This window comes from Nicotiana tabacum, chromosome 23, assembly GCF_000715075.1.
Source record: "Nicotiana tabacum cultivar K326 chromosome 23, ASM71507v2, whole genome shotgun sequence".
NCBI lineage: Eukaryota > Viridiplantae > Streptophyta > Magnoliopsida > Solanales > Solanaceae > Nicotiana > Nicotiana tabacum.
Window position 1 is genome coordinate 143640258 of NC_134102.1, and position 20993 is coordinate 143661250.

The 20993-nt window shown below is 35.4% G+C and overlaps 2 protein-coding genes across 2 annotated transcripts; one reads left to right on the forward strand and one right to left on the reverse strand.

Moving 5' to 3' along the window:
- Positions 1 to 10496: 10496 nt before the first annotated feature.
- LOC107765704 (uncharacterized) lies at positions 10497 to 12991 on the forward strand. The gene is made up of 3 exons (XM_016584379.2): positions 10497 to 11021; positions 12050 to 12404; positions 12692 to 12991. Exons 1-3 carry the CDS (start codon positions 10623 to 10625, stop codon positions 12892 to 12894), a joined length of 957 nt encoding a protein of 318 aa, XP_016439865.1. The 5' UTR covers positions 10497 to 10622; the 3' UTR covers positions 12895 to 12991.
- A 119-nt stretch (positions 12992 to 13110) lies between these two features.
- LOC107820760 (uncharacterized) lies at positions 13111 to 20335 on the reverse strand. Its single transcript, XM_075246361.1, has 6 exons — positions 19973 to 20335; positions 18906 to 19206; positions 18112 to 18270; positions 14271 to 14566; positions 13576 to 13689; positions 13111 to 13435 (listed from the first exon to the last, which is right to left on the reverse strand). The coding sequence occupies exons 1-6, from the start codon at positions 20177 to 20179 to the stop codon at positions 13424 to 13426; spliced, it is 1089 nt and encodes a 362-aa protein (XP_075102462.1). The 5' UTR covers positions 20180 to 20335; the 3' UTR covers positions 13111 to 13423.
- Positions 20336 to 20993: the final 658 nt, after the last annotated feature.

Below are 20993 nucleotides of genomic sequence, written 5' to 3' on the forward strand. Positions count from 1 at the left end.
TGCGGTCTATTATGCGACCGCAGACCTGAGTTCGGAGGGTCCATTTTTCTATTTTCATAACCCGACCCCATTTTGATAAATAGGCTTTAGGGCTTATTTTGGGACAATTATCTCATGATTTTAGAGATAAGTGAGAGTGTTATAGGGAGAGGAAGTAGATGAAGTATTTTGTTCATCAAGATCTTGTTCGAGCCTTGAAATCCAACAAGGAAATCTCACAAGATCTTCACTCAAGAGGTAAGATTCAAACCTCTAGTCTTCAATTTTAAGTTTGGGGTAAAATATGGGTGATTGAGAGTATGATTCTTGGGTGTAAGAGTATTATGTGGTGAGAGCACCTAAGAAATGAAAGAGGATTATTGGCATCAATAAGCCGGAATGTTTGATATGAAAGAAGAGTCACTCGGGTTTAGCCACCCGGGTTTATGTTGAATGAATCTTGAAATATATTATAGTTGTGAAAAGAGGGGGCACAAGAAGAACAAATGCCCTTAGGTTGGATACACATATCCCGGTCTTCCTGATATGTGGGCGGAAATATTTTGCATCATGTTGTGAGTATGCTCAAAAGCGTATTAGGAGTGGTAGATTTGCGCAATTCCAAAAGTCCATACAACAAGTTGTTGCATAAATTGTTACTCCCACCATAAGGGCTTGGAGGAAGACTAAGGGAAATGCTTATGATATATGCAAAAAGGGTAAATATCATGTAACTGGGGCGAGCCAGTTTAGCGGACCCCATCCTCGTTGTGTGAAGTGTATGAGATGTCATTCGGGGGTATGTCACTATGGTACTAATGTATGTTTTGAATGTGGAGTAGAGGGGCATCAATTAAGGTACTGCCATGTCAATCTAAAGTCATCAAGTAAGTCACTCCTTAGTACATCATTATGAACACCGCATTATTTTTCTTGCTGTACATGTATATCCATATTGAAGGGGCCTAGATAAATATGGTCTTAACCAAAACGTTGAATCACAAAACATTGCATGTACTTACTTTCTAAACGAGATGCATTATTCGTGAAGCCACTCTATCACAAATTCTCTTATTTATAAACTCTTGAGAAATTGAGTTCTATAATTATGTCCTTGAATTGAGTTATAACTCTAGGATTAATACTTCCCATTTGCTTTTCTAAATTCTCAACAAGTGACTATACTTGATGAAATTTTTATATAACCTTTTGATTCAAATGGATAACATCTGCCCACGTGTGCCTATGCACGCACCACCATAATATTTACCTATGTGGTATCAAATATAATGTAAAGCAGCCTAGTGTTGAGATCCTTCTTGAACCGCTCTTTTTCTCTCTGGTGTATGCGGCTCCTATGGTTTGAACAATCACTTTATTCCTTTGTGTATATTATCATGAATCCTTTTCACCTTCTAGTAACATGAGAGCATATTGATTTGAAAGACAAGTTTGTCGTATCTCTATTTCTCTCACATAGGATCAACTATTGGCAAAGGTTAAGCTGAAGAAATTATAATAATCTCACAAGTGTTCAACTTCTTTTTTTTAATCCTCATGGGCTTGTGGCATATCTATTCCTTGTATTAGTTAATGTTAAGAGTGTAATGTCACTATATGTGTTTTGAAACCCATATCACATTTAGGGTGACAGAATATTCTCATTTCGAGTTAAATTGATTTTTCCTACATTATCAATGTCTACTAGGAAACTCTATGCCTCATTTGTCAAATCAATGATGCCATCATAATGATTAATCATTCCAGCACTATTAGTAGTATCCTTCATGTCTCTTATGATATAACTTCCTAAATTACCCTTCTCGGCATGTTGATGGATTCTTGAATAATTCCAGCCAAATCTCGGACCTCGTTGTTCCTATTTATAGTAACCTATGAGGGTTGAACGTTCAAATATGTCAAAGAAGAAGCATCATCCCATGATCAAACATATTGGGTAGGAACTTTTATGGTCATATTCATGTTAGCGCATCTTAGAATAATTGATGAAGGTCGCCAAAGGTTTAGTTTGGGTGTACGCAATAGAGATTTAGAGTTGAAGAAAGTGAACGGGTTATTCTTAAGATTTTCTCTATGAATATATTGGGTGAATTGTTAAGGAAGGTAAAGTTTGTGTACTAACATTAGGCCTTATGGAATATTGAAGGAAATAGGCCAAACTATTAGTATGATGTTTTCCTATTATTGTCCTCTGTGTACTCGGTGTTTCATGTGTCTATGTCTACGAAGGTAGTTAGAAATACCTTGTATATCGTTCCGGTGGAGATTATTGAAGGTGAAGTTAATGGATAGTTAGCTTATGAGAGGTACCTAATTGTCATCCTTCTTAGATAAGTCCGGAAGTTGGGATTGCCTACGTTGATGTGTTATGGCGAAGTCTGTAAGTCGAGAAGGTCACCTTCATGGCCGAAAGTGTTGTGAAAAAATAATATTTTCGCTTGGTTGTATAGCAAGTGGTTGTGATTTGAAAGGTACTTTCTATGTGTTATGATTTAAATATGTGCAGCTCATGTCCAGATATCACTCTTGATAATATAGTGCCTGTAATGTTGAGATTAGTGTTGTTGATATACATTGTGATGCTTTGTCGAGTTATGGATGTGTTGATATCCTATTTTTGGTGATTCTCTGGCAGGTGGATAGGCCCAGTTACAGGGAAAACTCTGTTGAAATTTTTAAGAATTTATAAAGATAGCCAAATTTTAAGGGCCATAAGTAAGTTTAAATTTTGGAAAGGAAGTATGAGACCGAGGTAGTCAAAAGTGCCTATGTATAATGGTTGGAGGTAAAAGGATGGTAACTCTATTCTTAGAAGTGACTTGAAAAACATTCGAGGACGAATGTTCTTAAGTGGGGGAGAATGTAACACCCCGGAAAATTTCGAAGTACTTAAGCGCTATTAAAAAAGTTGATGTGCGCTAATTATATTATTTTTTGTACAAACGAGTACTATTAATATTATGAATATCAATTGAATATGATAATAAGTGTACAAGGCATATTATAAGTGGTGTGGGGTCTAAGGAGAACCCTAAGTCTAAGTCAAGTTGAAAATTACATGATAGACTAAAATTCCACATGAGTAAGCACAAGAACAAACTTTGGACGCGCATATCTATATATATATATATATAAAGAGTTATGTGATGAACAACCTATAAAATGAAAGATCTTCGGGTCTAGTTTCTAACTCTTCAAACCATTCGTTATTTGGACACTCCTACAAGAAGTTATGATCAAATTACCAAAGCCTAGAAGATTGTGATTCTACGGTCAGATGTGCGACCGCAGAATCATTATGCGATCACAAAAGTGGTCTGCGGACCGCAAAATGGTCGCAGACCTGACCAGTGCAGCCCAGTTCTGGGCATCAGTTTTGCGGCCCATTGTGCGACCCGCATACCTATTGTGCGGTCCATTGTTCGATCGCAGACCTTAGTTCGGAAGGTCCATTTTCCTATTTTCATAACCATACCCCATTTTGATAAATAGGCTTTGAGGTTTATTTTGGGAAAATTATCTGATGATTTTAGAGAGAAGTGAGAGTGTTCTAGAGAGAGAAAGTAGATGAAGTGTTTTGTTCATCAAGATCTTGTTCAAATCTTGAAATCCAACAAGGAAATCTCACAAGATCTTCACTCAAGAGGTAAGATTCAAATCTCTTGTCTTCAATTTCGAGTTTGGGATAAAAGATGGGTGATTGGGAGTATGATTCTTAGGTGTAAGAGTATTATGTATATATTCTTGTACTAATAAGGTTTGTGAAAAGATTGTTGAGCTCAAATAAGTAAGGATTGGATTTTGGAGTGAAGGAAATCTTGTAGAAGAACCTTGTAGCCAAATTTGCACACCTAGTGTTTGATAAAATGCTCAAATGAGCTGAAACCATGAATATCTTCCTAATTTGTATTCAATTTTGTTATATCTCAAAATAGATTGGGATTGCTATAATTTCCGGAATGTTGTAGTAATTAAAGGAAAGCTCAAAGCGAGGTATGCTAGCTAAACTACTCTCTTAGAAATAAATTTCATGATGTCCCCGTAAGTTTCAAATATGGTTGTCTCAAGTTCCTTATTCTTTGTTCCGAGATGTTCCCATGAATAAGCAAAGTGTCGAGAATTATGTATTCAAAACGTGTTACGAATATTCATACCACATTATATTATCCTTTGGGGATGTGTTCAAGAATGATATATGTATTAAAATGCTATGTCTTTGAGTCATGTTTCAAATGAAGGCTATGATGCCAAATTGTGAGAGAAAATTTCAATATGCTTAAGACTCTTAATTGCTCATATGTGTACCTAAAGTCTTGATTGGAAATGTCTTATTGTTGATAATTTATAAAGATGGTTGGAAGTGAAATAAGTGAATTTGGGGTATAAAGTGTGGCCAACGTGCCAAGAGTGAAAGTTATACTTGTGGCTAATGGTGCCAATGAAATAGGATGATGTGGGAAAGATTATGAAATGAGCTTTGACTCAACTGTTCCAAAATTATTTCAAAAATAGAATTGCCTAAAAGTTTATGTACTCAAGTCATGCCCATATGTGGCTGTTTTAACAAATGCTATGCTTTGTGAGTATTTTCAATGTGTTTTGCGTTCTTACATATTCGTGAGTGAAAATTGTGTATTGCCCTTTTGGGAAAAAGTATTTCAAGAATAAATGGTGTGTTACTTGTTGATGATTTTAACTTGCGCATCAATTGCCAATTATTTTACTCTATTTCTCGGAAAGAAATTTATTGTACTTAAATTGTTCATTTCTAATGAACTTAAAGTTGTGATTTCCGGAATATTATATATGTTGATATTTATGATGATGATACATGATAGGGAAGAAATGAAAGTGTGGAATATCAAATACGGCCACCGTGCCTTGAATAAAAAATCTTGTGAATGGCCAAAAGAGCCAAGGTAATATTGTTGTTGTTATTGGTTGAAAATACTAGTGGAGATTCATACAATGTGAAAGATGATGAGGTAAATATATTTGTACCTGTATTACCTTTGGGTGCAAAAATAAAAATAATATTTTTGGGAAGTATCATTAGCAAACCGAGGAAGGGTGGGTTGTAACAACTCACACCTAAAACTACACGTGCCGGTATAGGAGTAGTTTTTGATTATTCCCCTAATTTGGGATGAGATTGATGGGTTGATATTATTCCCCTTAATTGGGATGAAACTGGTAATAATTGTGAATTGAAAAAATCAACCCACACGGCATATGTGAGAAGGCGGCCTAGATGATCGGGTGGAGATCGGATGCCATGTTGCGCACATGGTGGTACTACTCTTGGTAACACTTTTCTTTCGCATCACATGTCAAACCACATTGTTCGTGGGGAGATGGCCTAGCCGATCGGGCGTGATCGGACTCTGTGCTACAAACACGGTGATATATCGGTGCTAATGATCTCCCAACCAATAATATATATTAATTTAATATTTTGAAAATTGTTATGTTTTAACTGGACATTTGGATATTTGTTGATTGTGACTTGTTGTTTCTATGGTTTTCTCTTTCTTATATCTGCATTCTATTTTGAAAGAGGACAATTAGCTTTACATACTAGTACTATTTCATATGTACTAACGTCCCTTTTGTCGGGAGCGCTGCATCTTCAATGGATGCAGGTGGTTCATCAGCGGTCAACTTTGGTCCTCGTTAGCAGTTACTCCCTATTTAGCAGGTTTTGGTGAGCCCTACTCTATTCCGGGCATGATATCATTTGATATTGTACTTTGTGTTTTGAGGTATAGCCGGGGCCTTGTTGCCGGCATTTCCATATTACTCTTCTATTGTACTTAGAGACTCCGTAGATAGGTTATGGGTGGAATTTGATATGGGGAATTGAACTAGAAATATTGGTATTTGGCAAATATATTTTTCATTATATCTATAAACTTGTAATATTTTGTAAATTATGAACGAAACTGCTAATGGAAATGAAATGGGAATTGTTATTGAATTCTTTTTAGTGTTTGATTAATGGAGTATATCTCCTCTTTATTCATGGATGAGTTTGGGTAGAAAGAAATCTAATAGGCTTGCTCGGCCGAGTTCACTCGGTTGAGCGCCGGTCGCGCTCCTCGAGTTCGGGGTGTGACATAATGACATCCCAATTACACTTAAACTATATATTACCTCCGTTCTAGTTTATGCGAACCTATTTCCTTTTTGGTCCTTTCCAAAAAGAATGACCCCTTTCTAAATTTGAAAACAATTTTGCTTAAACTTACAATTCTACCCTTAATGAGAAGCTTTTATAACCACGCAAATACTCTGGGCCCCTTTTTGAATTGTTTAGGACCACAAATTCCAAAAGTCTTCATTTTTTCTTAAACTCTGTGCTTAGTCAAACAGGTTCACATAAATTGGAACGGAGGGAGTAATAGATAGCCTAGCTATGTCACTGACAATAATGGCATTTATGGCAATTAAAGTCGCCATAAAGTTAATGCAATTGCGGCCCAAGAGTTTTGGTAGCAACTAACATCGCCACTAAAGGCTATAAAATTGCCACCAAAAGTCTGCATGGTTGGTCGCCCCTTCTGTTGGCGATCCACCATACTGGCCTTTAGGGACGACTTAGTGACTTTCAGGGGCGACTTTTGTTGCTCCAAAAAGAATTTATCTTTTTAAAAAGCAACTCTCTCCACCACAATAGCCTTAACTTCATGTCGACTTTAGTCGCATAAATTTTATAGCAACTATAGTCGCCACAAAAGTCGAGCAGGCCGCTATTTATGTAATTATTGTTTGACGATCTACCTAAAATCTATTTTTTTACACGTAATTGTTTGTATTTTCTAGCAACTTTTAGTCGCCACAAAATATTGACGATATCGCCACTAAAAGTTGAATCGGTCGCCAGTGAAGTCATTATTCATTTGGCCACCTACATAAAATTTGTTTTCACGTGATGGTAAATAATAAATATAAACATCATTTGATCCAATCAATAGTCATGTAGTTCATAATTATGTTGTAATACTCACACTAGCTCATTCCCACGTGCTTATGCAAACAAAATATCATTTATTTATTTACGCACTTCAAAATATTTTAAACGTTTGGCCGTAGGCACGTGCCTAATGACATGCCAATTATACTTAATCTACACAATAGATAGCCTAGCTACGTCACTAACCTGTTTTCTTGATCAATTCGACGACTATGATTTGGATTTAGTCTTAGGCCTACCCATAATGATGCAATTGAATTTCGGCAGAATATTAGCACACTTAACCTTTATCCATTATTTCTCACTCATTTATATCATGATCTATATCCATTAACATTAGAAATTGAACTTTTTTTTATAGCATGACCGATATAAGCTCAATAATCTATTTTAAAGAGGAAGCTTACACTAACTTGAAACAAACATCTTATATTAAATAGATCGGCGCGCAAAAATAATCTCGAAATATGCTAAGGCAATTGCTGTTTTTAAAAAGGATAAAGACTTTTGGTGGCGACTGACATCGCCTCGAAAAGTAACGAGTCGACACCAAAAATCCGCATGGTTGGCTGAATATCGACGCACCAACCTTTACCCATTATTTCTCACTCATTTATATCATCTATATCTATTAACATTATCAATTGAACCTTATTTTTAACATGACCGATATTACCTCAATAGTTTATTGAAGAGGAAGCTAATATTAACTTGAAAGCAAACGTCGAGAAAGTTATTTAAATTTTTGAATCACACCCAATACTTCAAATAAACTAACAATGCACCAAAAGTAACGAGTCCTCACAAAATGGCATGCATGCTCACAAAACGAAAAGTTCGATTAGTTTAGTTTTCAAATTAGTTATTCATTCGCAGATCCAGATACGACAATCCACTGTACACTTTTAGGAGCAAAAAAATATACTAAACAAACATCTTATATTAAATATATGGGCGCGCAAGAATAATCTTTTCGAGGAACTCAAAGATAAATTTTGATTAAATTTGGATTTTGATGTAATGAAAAACTAAAGCAAATAAAATATGACTTGTACTAAAATAAAATAAGGTAATTTATCTCAAAAAGGATAGTATTTATGGCAATTAAAGTACGCATAAAGTTAAGGCTATTGTGACGAAGAGAGTTGCCTTTTAAAAGGACAAATTCTATTTGTGGCGACTAACGTCGCCACTGAAAGTCAAATAGTCGCTTCCAAAAGGTCCGCATGCTTGGTCAATTGGAGACTATGCTGAGCTTTAGTGGCGACTATTTGACTTTCAGTGGCGACATTTCATGATTCATGGGATCATGATTTCATGAGGATCTCACACTTTATAAAAAATAATCCTATAACAACTAATAAGTGATCAATTGGAGAACATTTAGGCGATCATAAATAGTTCATAGAACAATTTAAAGATAACACATAGGCGATTTATAATTTTACCAAGATCTCCTATTTTATAAAAAATGGTCATTGTAAAACTAACACGCGATCAACCGGAGATCTCTGAGGCGATAGTAAATAATACATGTGTGATTTCTAGATAACACATAGACGATCTACGATTTCACCAATATCTCCTACTTTATAAAAATATGATTCTTATAATAACTAATAATCAATCAATCGGAGATCAATTAGGTGATCATAAATATTACATAGGCGATTTTTAGGTAAAACCATAGGCAATCTATGATTTCACCAAGATATCCCACTTTATAAAATCAATCTTGGTAATAACTAATACACGATCAACGAGAGATAACTTAGACAATCATTAGTAAAACATGGGCGATTTTTAGATAACACATAGGCGATCTATGGTTTCACCAATATCTCTCGTTTCATGAAAAAATAATTTTACTAATAACTAATAATCAATCAACTCGAGATTACTTAGGCGATCATAAATTATACATGAGCAATTTCTAAGTAACACCATATGCAATTTATGATTTCACCAGCATCTCCACCTTTATAAAAAATGATTATGGTAGTAACTAAAAAGCAATCAACCCGGAGGTAGTCACAAAGAATATATATATAAGTGATTTATAGATAATACATATGCGATCTATGATTTCACCAGGTTTTTCCACTTCATAAAAAATTGATCTTGGTAATAACTAATAAGAGATCAACCGCATATCACTTAGACGGTCATAAATAATACATGAGTGATTTCTAGATAATACATAGACGAGTGATAATTCCACCGGAATCTCACACTTTATAAAAATGATCATGATAATAAGAAATAAGCAATTAACTGGAGATCACTTAGGTGATCCATTATATCAGATTTCAAAAAGTCAGAAGTATTTTCATCTTTCCTATTTTACCTATTGAAACCAAAAAATAAAATATATAAATCAAATGTACATTCACTCAAATTGTCAATTATGAATCACTCTTAAGTTTCAAGTATGAATATGCAAGTATATATATTTATATTTAGCAAGTTTTGAAGATTTTGCTTGACACTTGCTGGAACAATATGGAGAATTGGTTCACACACTTGCTTCTGCACACTAAAAGATGTTAGGGAACTGAAATCACTACAATCAAATTGTTGAACTTAACAATCAAACTCAAGAGAGTAAAGATCACTAAAAAAGATTCTTTTAGAAATATGCTAAAAGATGGCCGCAAAGTGAAAATGGAAAAGAAGAAGCAACTAACATATAATGGCTAATTATGTATGAAATCATTACTTGTGATGCCCTTTTTGGCCTTGGTTAAAATCAAGTTATAAAATTATTGCTTGTTCAGTTCTTTATTAGTTGTCATTAGACAATTTTTTTTTTACTCTTCTCCATTAGTTTTATAATAGAAAATAAACATGCAATAGCCAAAGGAAAAATTTTACTTTGGATATTACAAAATTACGTTTCTATTTTTTTATTATTAATTTCAATAAGGTACACTTCAATATCCAGTTGAAAAATTTTACTTTGGATATTACAAAATTACTTTTCTAGTTTTTTATTATTAATTTCAATATGTGCTTCTTCTTTATAAGTTAATGGGACCCATAAGATCACTAACTAAAGTTTTTAAATCCAATTAGATATATAGAATTATATTTATCATTTAACTAATTCCCCCAAAAATTAGTATATTTGCGTTACAGCTTGTTTGGATGGTTGTTATCTATTGTATTGTATCGTATTGTTATTTTAAATACGATGTTTGTTTGATTGTTACTTAAATTTAATTGTGTCGTATCGTTAAATCTATCGTTACGTAAGGACGAAATATGTCACTTTATGTAACGGCTGATTTGGTGTGATCGCGTCGTTACCTTGTATTTTTCTCTCAATCTCACCCTTCATTATTATTAAATAATTTTATTTTATCATTTACCCTACCTTTTTATATACCGTATCATAATTTTTTTTATAATATTATAAGTTTATTCTTCATATTGCGGTGTATGATATTATAAAATGACGGCAAATAACACAATCTATCCAAATATTATATTTATCAAACGATACAATACAATATGATTGTGAAACAATAGTTAACAACCATCCAAACAATGCATTAGCGAAAAGACCAAACAATCGTTTTCAAGACGATAAGGAAAAAAAGCTGTGCCACGCTCTTTATCGACGGCCACTTCCGCCGGAGAATACATTATGAAGACCACCGTAGCCACCTCAATTTCTTCATTACTTCCACACCCAAAAATCCTCTTTAGCAAAAGAGTATTTATTCCATTGAAATTCTCAGACACAGCTTCATTTTCACGGGTAAAATTTCTAACTATAAATTGCAGCAATAGTAATAATATTAATAATAATAGCTCAGGAAATGGTGAAACGGGGAGTTTGAAGGATGCACTGACTGGTATTGTGGACGAAAGAGTAGAGGAACTTCTGAACAGAGAAGAAAACCGGGTTTTGCTTGATGGGTTGGAGAAAGCAACTCAAAGAGTAGAAATGGCTAAGAAAGAACTTGCCGATATTGAAAGACAAGAATTGGAAGTTAAATTGTTGAAGGATTATATAACTCAGCTTGAAACTACAACTTCTGAGGTCAGTTTTTTTTTTTCTTTTCAATTTAACTTTTGTATTCTAATACTACTATAGAAGACGGAGTTTTCTTAGACCTTGTATTTGTACTAGGAAATCCGTTAATTAATTTTATACAAATTAGAAGCTTTTTCTACATCCATATGATCTACTAAAGTAGATCGGTATTGACCATATAATAAAAGCAGATCTTGGTCCATGGAGTCCCAAGAGGGTAAGAACTCCAACCTGTCTGATACTTCTTCAGTTCGGCGGCAAATTCAGAACCCATAAATTTCAATACATTGGTGCTTGCATAAATCTCTTCATTGTCAGTGTATCATATGTTAAAATCCTTTTTCTCCCTTATTCCTCACTCTTAAATTTATGCTTTACTAGGTCTAGCTATTCTTGCATAATAATTTGATTGAATAACATGTGTGCAATTGACTAGCTAACTCTATGTACAAAGGAACAAGTGCATCATTGCTTTTAGGCACAGGAGCGAAGCGCATGCACTGAGCTTTTGAGCTTCAGGGTTTAAGCGCGCCTCAAATGAGCATTTGACAATATTAGTTGGCACTTCAACTCGGAAGCTTTAGAATAGACTGTAGATATAAATTCTATGTTTTTCGAGATCACAATGGATTTACTTGATTATGTGGGCGAAATAACTAATGCATCATCATAAGGGACTGCAAACAAACTGCTTACCAAGTTAAACTGGGTAAAGGGGACTCTCAAGCGACCTCAGTCCAATTTACGGAAATCTTGTTTTAGCACCTTGTATGCCCATATGGGATAAGATTGAGAGCTAGAAAGGAATTATATAGCTGACCACAACTACTTTGAAATTGACACATAGTTGAATGATTGATTGACATGTTTTAGCACCTTAAGTAGGGAGTGTGTTTCAAGTTTCCGAACGTCTTAAGAATAATGTTAGCATAGTTCATAGTCTTGCAGATGCTCTAAGAAGTCATTAAAGCTTTTCGAGAACAATTGTTGCTACATGCTATAGTTAAGATACTGATTGGTTGATGCAATTGAAGATTGCAGAATGCCAGAAAGATATTTCAGAAGCAAGAGCAATGATTGAAGAAGCTGAGCGCTCCCTCAGCGTTAGTGATGATGCTTCCAGGGGAACAGACGGAGATACAATAAATAGAGATGAGGAGAGAGTAGAATCCATAAAAGCAGCTTCAATTTCTGCAGTTGTTGGCACGCTTGCAGCGCTTCCCATTTCCTTAAGTCGAATCACCAGCTATTCGGAGCTAATACTCCCTCTTTCAATAACCTTTATTAGCTGTGCTTTGTTTGGTGTAACCTTTCGCTATGCTGTAAGAAGAGACTTGGACAATTTTCAGCTCAAGTCAGGGACATCCGCAGCATTTGGTTTTGTGAAAGGTATTATATCCTCATACTAAGTCACTGTACTGTGTCACTTTTCTCCTTCCATTGTCTTTGGTAATTCTCAACTTGTTTAGATTCGAGGGATGCTTGATTGACTGATTGATTACATTAAGAGTTCAATCAGCTGACAAAGGATGTTCTCAAGGTTATTGTTTCTTGGCTGCAACTAGTATGCTGATGCACACATATTCTAGTCCATTCAATTTGCTGTATTATCCTGGTCTTGCCAAAGAAAGTTTCCGCAATAATTTTGGTATTTATAAACTAAACATTCGATGTAGGCCTAGCTACACTTGGAGGTGGACCACCATTAGAGTTGGATGCTGGCAGCTTCTCGTCTCATGCTCTTGATGGCGCGGTCTATGTCTCTGAGAATCTTTTGATCTTTCTTTTTGCTGGTGTTGGCCTGGATTTATGCTTTAAGTTGAGGATTTTGAGCCCCTTTCCTATTGATAGATCAATTTCAGAAGCAGATAAAATTTAAACGCCTTGTTGCTTATTTATTATTTTTAAAAGTTGTATATGCAGTAAACTGAACTTATAGTCCTTAAATAGAATAATACTTGCGATTGTGTCCGTAAGCACCATCTCAAGGACAGTGAAATTGTGTCGACCGAAAGAAATTGATCAACCCAGCGTACCATGTCAAGGACAGTGAATGGACCCCCCTCCCCCCACAACACCCAAAAAACAAAATGAAGAGTCATAAAATCAGAAGGAATAAAATTGCACTTGAGTTCTTTTCCATCATTCAAATTATCAGGAATAGCTATCATTTGGATCCTTCCAAAGACAATGAAGTTAAATGAGCTTGTACTAATGTAATTCCTCTATTTTTTCATGGTATTTACAACATTGAAGCAATGAAGTTAAATGACCTATCTATCTTCCAAATTCCTAAGCAGGTTAGAGCATTGAGATTCTCCGAATGGAAAAGGCCTATGGAATGATCTCATCAATAGATGCCTATAGTCATCACTTGAACACCATACTACCTCCTGCTGGAGCCAGCTTCAGTCTAAATCCTGCAAGTATGAAAGAATATCTTGTCACTAAACGAAAACGTAAAAGTATATAAACCACAATAATCTGCCTCATTGCAGCATCTATCGCGCAACACTCGACGAATGAACATTTTGATATAATCCAAAATCGGAAGTGAGACCTCATAATCATCCAACCGAAAGCTCACTACAGCAGGTTTCCTAGCAGTAATCTTGGTCTTCTTTGATTGAGCCAAAGCTGTCTCTAGATCAGACTGTGACAATGGCCTTGGAGCCTGTAACATAAACAACAGATCAATCTTTGCTTAGATGAGGATTGTAATATATAGTGAAACTGTGAAATTGTAGACTTGCCAGAAGATTCTTAGTCACAACTAATCATCATTGAAGCAACACCATATCTAAAGTGATTAACATGTAAGAATAGGCTCCATTTAATATCAACCACATTAAGATAAAACATGACTGGGCAGTATGATTCCAGACATCTGCATTGCCTATATGAGAAGAGTTTTCCACTTCTCTGGCAGTTCCAATGATCAGAATGTAAAGTAAACCAAAAGATGAAATACAACTTTTCCGACCTCCGAATTATATCATATCTTCTGCCAAAATAACATTATTAAAAGTCAGTTTGACAGGCACACTCAAGGAGGCCGTTGCCACAGTACACCTGTACTTCCAGATCGGGGAGCAAATCATTAAAATGCACAGTTACCATGTGTATTTAGAAGTCATAGTCAATTGCACAAATATTTGATCTATGACGCGCATGCATAACCCCACGTATGCTGTTGCGGGAAAAGCAGATAATAACAATCAATTACAATAACAACTTGCGGAAGTATATAGCCACCTGTGATTGCTTTCCTTTCTTCTCATCTTGCAAATACTCCCTAAGAGGAATAAAGGCAGCTAGCTTGCAGGCCTCGAGAATGTCTGAACCAGTGTATCCCTCACACAAGCCAGCAAGTCGATCAAAGTCAACGTTATCTTCAATTCTCTCACCCTTCAATACTACCTTAAATATCTTTGTTCTATCACTAAGGGAAGGTTTCCCAATCTCAAATGACTGAGAAAAGCGCCTAAGTATTGCCTCATCAAGGTCAGTTGGGCGATTGGTTGCTGCCAGGACCATAACTCTAGCATTCTCTGCAGAGAAGGAAAATTCATTCCTTTATCACTTACATATAGCATAGCATTCATGAAACATGTTGTATAAGGCCACATTTTCTGCAAGAAATTCATACAAAAAGCACCAAGTAACAATGGGAAGCATGTCAAAATAAGATATAATTCCCTAACAAACTAAAGCAATAAAGCTACCAAGGCAGGGGCGGAACAAAATTGCAGTGAACAGTGTGGCAAGACTGCTTCGCCTAATAATTTACCATACATGTATCTATATGATCCTATTTAATTGAAAAGATGAGTATAAATTTTTAAACTGATTCTCCAACTAATATTAGTTGATTGATTGATACAGTTTTTAGATTGGCTAAACACCAATCCCGGCACACTGGTAGAGAAGGTTCAGAATAAAACTCTGGTCACGTGTTCCACCTCCGTCCTGTCTTCTTCTTTTAAACAACACAGCTGTTCTTCTTATGTATATATATTTAAGATGAAAAACTATTTATGTATACAATTACTTATAGAACAAGAACTGAAACAACTAAACAGCAATCTGAAGCTAGTTCCTTTTTTTATGGAAATATGTAAACATCAATTTAAGCTCACTTTTCAAACAAGTTGGGGTCGCGGACAAGGTAGACCTAAAATCTCATGGGAACGAAGTTGTCTCGTAAAGCCTAGTATTTCTTGGGATCAATGCAGACTTCGCTAAAGATAAGACACAATGGAAGAAAAAAGTCATATAGGTGATATCTACTAGCGGGAGTACAATTTAGTCTTGTTAGAGAACTTCTAATATAATAATAATTATTATTATTAAAATTATTGTTACTATTATTTTTATATAGTTAAATTATTTCTCACTTATATTTAGGCAGAATAGCCTAGTAAACACTTGTACTTGTTTCGGTTTGACATCCCGGTCCTTCTATTTCACTTTCTTTCATCCAACCCCTTCTACTTGATCAAAATCTATGTTTTGAAACCTTGTGACGATGTGTATCTCACAATCGCGCAATATCATAATCCACATGGGATAAAATATTCCATGTCATTTTTTATTTTACAAAAAATAAAAACTAACCCTTTTTGACTTTTGCTTTTATTTTTTGACTTTATCTTCATTTTGTTTTCCTACTCCACCATCTCTTATCCTTACCGCCAACAACTCCACCGCTGCCATTGCTGGAAAATTCCTCCGGCCACCGGAGAACACTTCCGCACTCCTCCATCTTTATTCCTTCACTGATACAACCAAAAAGATAAATTCACTTCCCAACCATCTCCATTATCTAGAGATCAATCTTCATTCTCCATTGGTTTCTTATTATTGACAAACAACACACTTCATTTCTAGATAAACTGAACAGATTTTTTTTTTCAAAAAAGCAAATTCACTTCTCCGTTAAAATCGAACAACCCATCCTTTGCTCTTTAGAAATCTAGAAATTACAATGATTAAAATGGTTTTTGGGTGAAAATTGGGAGGGAGAACGGGAAGGGGGTGCAGGTTGGGGGAGTGGTACTCATAACAGCACAAAGGCGGGAAGGGGAAGAAAGAGAAAAAGAAATAGAAATGGGAGATGGTTTTTGGGGAAGAACGGGAAGGGGGGTTAGTTTTTTTCCTTTAAATTTTACTGTTTTTTTCATTTTTATTATTATTTTCTTCTTAGTTCAATCATTTCTTAGGCCAATTATTTATGTTCACGCTCGTTGTATGCGTGAATTACACGCTTGTTGTCCAACTCAGCCATAATGTTGCCACATATGATCGGTCAACGGTCAGGGGGGTTTAAAATATATGTTTTGATTAAGTAAAAGAGTTTGGATAAAAACAATGTAGAAGGACCGGAATGTCAAACCGGAACAAGTTTAGGGGTCTACTAGGCTATTCTGCCTTATTTTTATTTGGTATGATGATAACATGAGCTGAGCTTAAATGGAGAAGTGAGAAATCATATACCCGACCCTAATTTGTTTGTGATAGAGGCATAGTAAGTTTTTTTCTTGAAATGGTAATAGTGGTACTCATAACAGCACAAAGGCGGGAAGGGGAAGAAAGAGAAAAAGAAATAGAAATGGGAGATGGTTTTTGGGGAAGAACGGGAAGGGGGATTAGTTTTTTTCCTTTAAATTTTACTGTTTTTTTCATTTTTATTATTATTTTCTTCTTAGTTCAATCATTTCTTAGGCCAATTATTTATGTTCACGCTCATTGTATGCGTGAATTACACGCTTGTTGTCCAACTCAGCCATAATGTTGCCACATATGATCGGTCAACGGTCAGGGGGGTTTAAAATATATGTTTTGATTAAGTAAAAGAGTTTGGATAAAAACAATGTAGAAGGACCGGAATGTCAAACCGGAACAAGTTTAGGGGTCTACTAGGCTATTCTGCCTTATTTTTATTTGGTATGATGATAACATGAGCTGAGCTTAAATGGAGAAGTGAGAAATCATATACCCGACCCTAATTTGTTTGTGATAGAGGCATAGTAAGTTTTTTTCTTGAAATGGTAATAGTGGTACTCATAACAGCACAAAGGTAGTGCTGGAATTTTCTGTACAAGTGAGAAAACAAACAAAAGTGTAGCCCTCTTCTAATCTTAGAGGGATTCTAGGAATTAAAGTTTCTGCCTCATTTGCATATTCCTTTTTACACGAAAGTGAAATAACAATATACAACATAATTTATTCTTGTGGATGATTTTTGTTTGCCTTCAAAAGATCTTGAGTCTCTCCAAATCACCCACCAGATACAAGTTGGAGTTGTATGCCACCAGCTCTTTCTCACTTTGCCCAACCCTTGCCTATACCACCAACTTAAAAATCCTGTGAGATCCCAGGCATTGACCACTTAATTCCATCAAAGTTGAGAAATAGCTGAATTGAGGCATAGTTATTGTTGTATAAGCAAAAATCAATCTCAAGCTAGTTGAGGTCAGCTATGAATCCTCAAAATCCATTTCACTCCACATGGAGCTGTTTCACTCTAATACTCAATAATTTGGAGTAAAAAATAATGCTAAGACCCTGGATACATAGCCGACCCAACCACACTATAAAGATACCTATAATAAGGGAAAAGGTAACAATGCTAAGAGCCTCTAATCCTCATTGACGTAACACTAGGAGGTATCTAGCCCCCACCCCCTCCTTTCTAAAGCAAGTCAATTGTACTTGCTAGGATGCATTCCTTGGACATACTATGCCTAATGGTTATACAAACACTCCTTAAAATACAAGCTAATGTATCAATTCTTTAACATAACTAGTCAGCTAGTGCTGATGTAACTTATAAATATCTGTATCCTACAGCATTAAGATAGAAAGTAAACTATTATAAAATAGTATATCAATCCAAGCACAGTTTACTGAATTATATAGCATTCTTCCAAAACACCGTTAAGTAGATGCTACATAAATATTTCAAACAAAGAAGACCCAAACGTGAAAGTACAAGAGTGCTATAAATTTCCATGACTAAAAGCAAAATTTATATGTGAATTTGAATATGAAGTGAAGCCAAAAAAGAACCAGCTATTCGCAGATAGTTACTCACGATCAGTAGTAAAACCATCCCATAAGGCCATGAACTCAGTTTTCATGCTAGTCAGCATTTCAGTCTCACTTGCACGACGCTGGCCCAAAAAGCTGTCAACTTCATCAATAAATATTATAGCAGGCTGGAGCTTATAGGCCAAACCAAAAATAGCAGCAACTGCAACAAAAAACCAAACCAAAAACAGATAAGGAGAGGAAAGAAAGGTTAAAGAGAAAAACAAAAGATCATGTGCTTATTATGAACATATAGCTAGTTAATGCTGATATAGCATGCAGATGAATATGCAGTCTAGCCTTATCCAGTTTCGTCTTCTTTCCTTCCCACTTTCCAGTAACTGCATTTGTTAGCAATAGAAAGTCAATCCCTTGCTACAAAATTCACTCATGAAGGAAGATAGCGTGCTGAATCTGCATCCCATGACTCCACTTCCTAAAACCTAACCCCTCCATAGCTCCTAAACCTTTCCACTTTCTTCTTATCAGCGACACCACATTACTGTAAAGACAGATTGGAGTAGCTCCTTCATAAAACATTCAGGACACTAGCAAACAAATTGAGCATCATTTAAGAAATACATTCCCTCCTGACTCCTAAGCATGAAAGGAAAGTAAAAAGTTTTCATATATCAAATTCTTAGCATGCTAAATCAACCCCTCCAATTTCTTATCTACCCCACCAAACAGATCATTGCACTTAATATGGAGTTTTCAATCAAAAGACAGAACAAAAATTTAGTTAGACCTCTAATGTAAAACATACTTAGCTACGCAAAGGAAATTCAAAATACTCACCAAGCTTTTGCGCATCACCAAACCACTTGCTCATGAGAGTAGAAACCTTCACATTAATGAACACAGCACCAGACTCTTTAGCAATGGCTTTAGCAAGCATTGTCTTCCCTGTCCCAGGTGGTCCATACAACAGAACCCCTTTCATTGGACCAAGCAATTTCCCATGACAAAACAATTCAGGCCTTCGTAGAGGTAAAATGGCCAGCTGAAACAAAGTATCCTTAATCCCATCCAGCCCCCCAATCGAATCAAACTCCACATCTATGTGGTCTGGATTCACAACATCCCCAGCAATCATATCCTGCAAAGAGTTACTCAATAAATGGAGACCAAATTTTCCAAGAAGATCAAACCACAACAATCCCAGCAATCATATCCTGTAAAATTGTCACCAACAACAACAACTACGCCTCAACCGCAAGCTAGTTGGGGTCGGCATATGAATTCACACTGCCATTTCACTCTATTTGGCCACATTTCACTCTGACAGTCAATAATTTGTGAGTTCCCTAACATTAGAGGTTCTCTAACTTTCCATACTGCTAAGCGGGATGTAAGTAAGCATCATAATTAAGCCTTACTCCACTCTGTCCCGTTTTACATCATTGTACGACATTATAAACTATTAACACTTGAGAGTCAAACATTTTCTTACTATGGTTTTTACAAAATTATTTTAAAAGAATTTTCTATCAACCACGATAACATCCAAGGCTATAGCCAGTGGTCAATGAAGTGAGAAAAACTATGAGGTCTCAGGTTTAAATCCCAACAGAGACAAAAATGACTAGGTGATTTCTCGGCCTAAGCGTTTGTGGCAGAGTTAGTCAGTACATGTGCTTGTGTAGCAAGTACGCGGTGGAAATAATCAAGGTGTGCTCAAGCTGACCCGAGCACCACCATCGTAAAAAGTAAAATAAACTAAAATTTCCATCAACCGTGATATGTAGTACTTTTATAAACTACTAGTTTCTAAAACAAAATCCAAAATATAGCGAAAATGGTGCATGAATAGAGATAAAAAAAAAATTTAGATATATTGACCATTTCGTATTTTCTGAGTTTACCTCATAAGGAGTGGTGTGGATAAGAGGACGACCTAAGCGTTTAGAGAGCTGTTTGCGGGATTCGAGAGCTCTCTTAGAAGCTTCGCGATTGGGATCGAGATGACGAAGCCCAGCGAATATGAAAACCATCCCTAAAGCTGCCGTAGCAGCGGAGAGTACAAGCTCTACTATCAGCTTTGTCTTTGCATCAGTGCCTGATTCCGCCATTGATTTAGAGAGACTAAGCTCAGCTTTTTAGGGATTCTGTTCTTCTTCTGGAATGAGAAAGGAATATTAGAATGGATTTTAACTAATATAACTAACAAAGCTTCTAAGCGCAAATGCCAGGCGCGAGCTGCGTCTAGGGAAAGGAAACGTGAAGTGTAACAACCAAGGAGTCTTTTGCTACGGTGCATAACATAGTGCGGAATGTATTAGTAATGCATGGATTTAATGTATAGGTTAGTAATACAAGTATTAGTTATGCAGATAATATTTTTTATATATTGTTTGTTGTGGTGTATTAAAATTATAATGCATTGTATAATTTTTAAGAAAAATAGTTGTTTACAAAAATACCGTTCATATTCTCAAGTTTTAAGGGACTTTAAGGATAATTTTATCTTTAACCAACCTAATGCATGCATTAGTAGCCTTGGTATTACTAATGTCATGTTTTCTATGCATTATTTATACATAAGATAATACCAAGTATGAGTATTAGTTATACACAGGTTAAAAAAAAATATACCAAACAAGGTATTAGTAAAGCATAGAGCTAATGCTTGCATTATTTTTTCTAATACCTCCTATCAGACCACCCCTAAGAGTGATTTTTTTTAATAAATAAAGTAGACTATTTCTTAAGTAGAAAATATTACTTTAAAAATGCATAATAAATAAGTAAAAGCAAAGGTGGCAATTAAACGATTTTAGTCGGCTTCAAAATTGGAAAAAGTAAATTATGACAGACGGGGCAGGAATATTTTGATGTCTATACTTTTCCTTTGCTATATTAAAATTTTTATTGATATTTTCTAAT

Excerpts from the sequence above, each read along its gene's own strand:
- LOC107820760 (XM_075246361.1), bottom strand. The coding sequence starts at position 20,179 with ATGGCGGAATCAGGCACTGATGCAAAGACAAAGCTGATAGTAGAGCTT. Across the intron at positions 14,567-18,111 it reads GGATGGTTTTACTACTGATC|AGAATGCTAGAGTTATGGTC; the intron begins GTGAGTAACTAT and ends CCTTCTCTGCAG. Across the intron at positions 13,690-14,270 it reads AGAAAGGAAAGCAATCACAG|GCTCCAAGGCCATTGTCACA; the intron begins GTGGCTATATAC and ends TTTATGTTACAG.
- LOC107765704 (XM_016584379.2), top strand. The coding sequence starts at position 10,623 with ATGAAGACCACCGTAGCCACCTCAATTTCTTCATTACTTCCACACCCA. Across the intron at positions 11,022-12,049 it reads TTGAAACTACAACTTCTGAG|ATTGCAGAATGCCAGAAAGA; the intron begins GTCAGTTTTTTT and ends ATGCAATTGAAG. Across the intron at positions 12,405-12,691 it reads AGCATTTGGTTTTGTGAAAG|GCCTAGCTACACTTGGAGGT; the intron begins GTATTATATCCT and ends CATTCGATGTAG.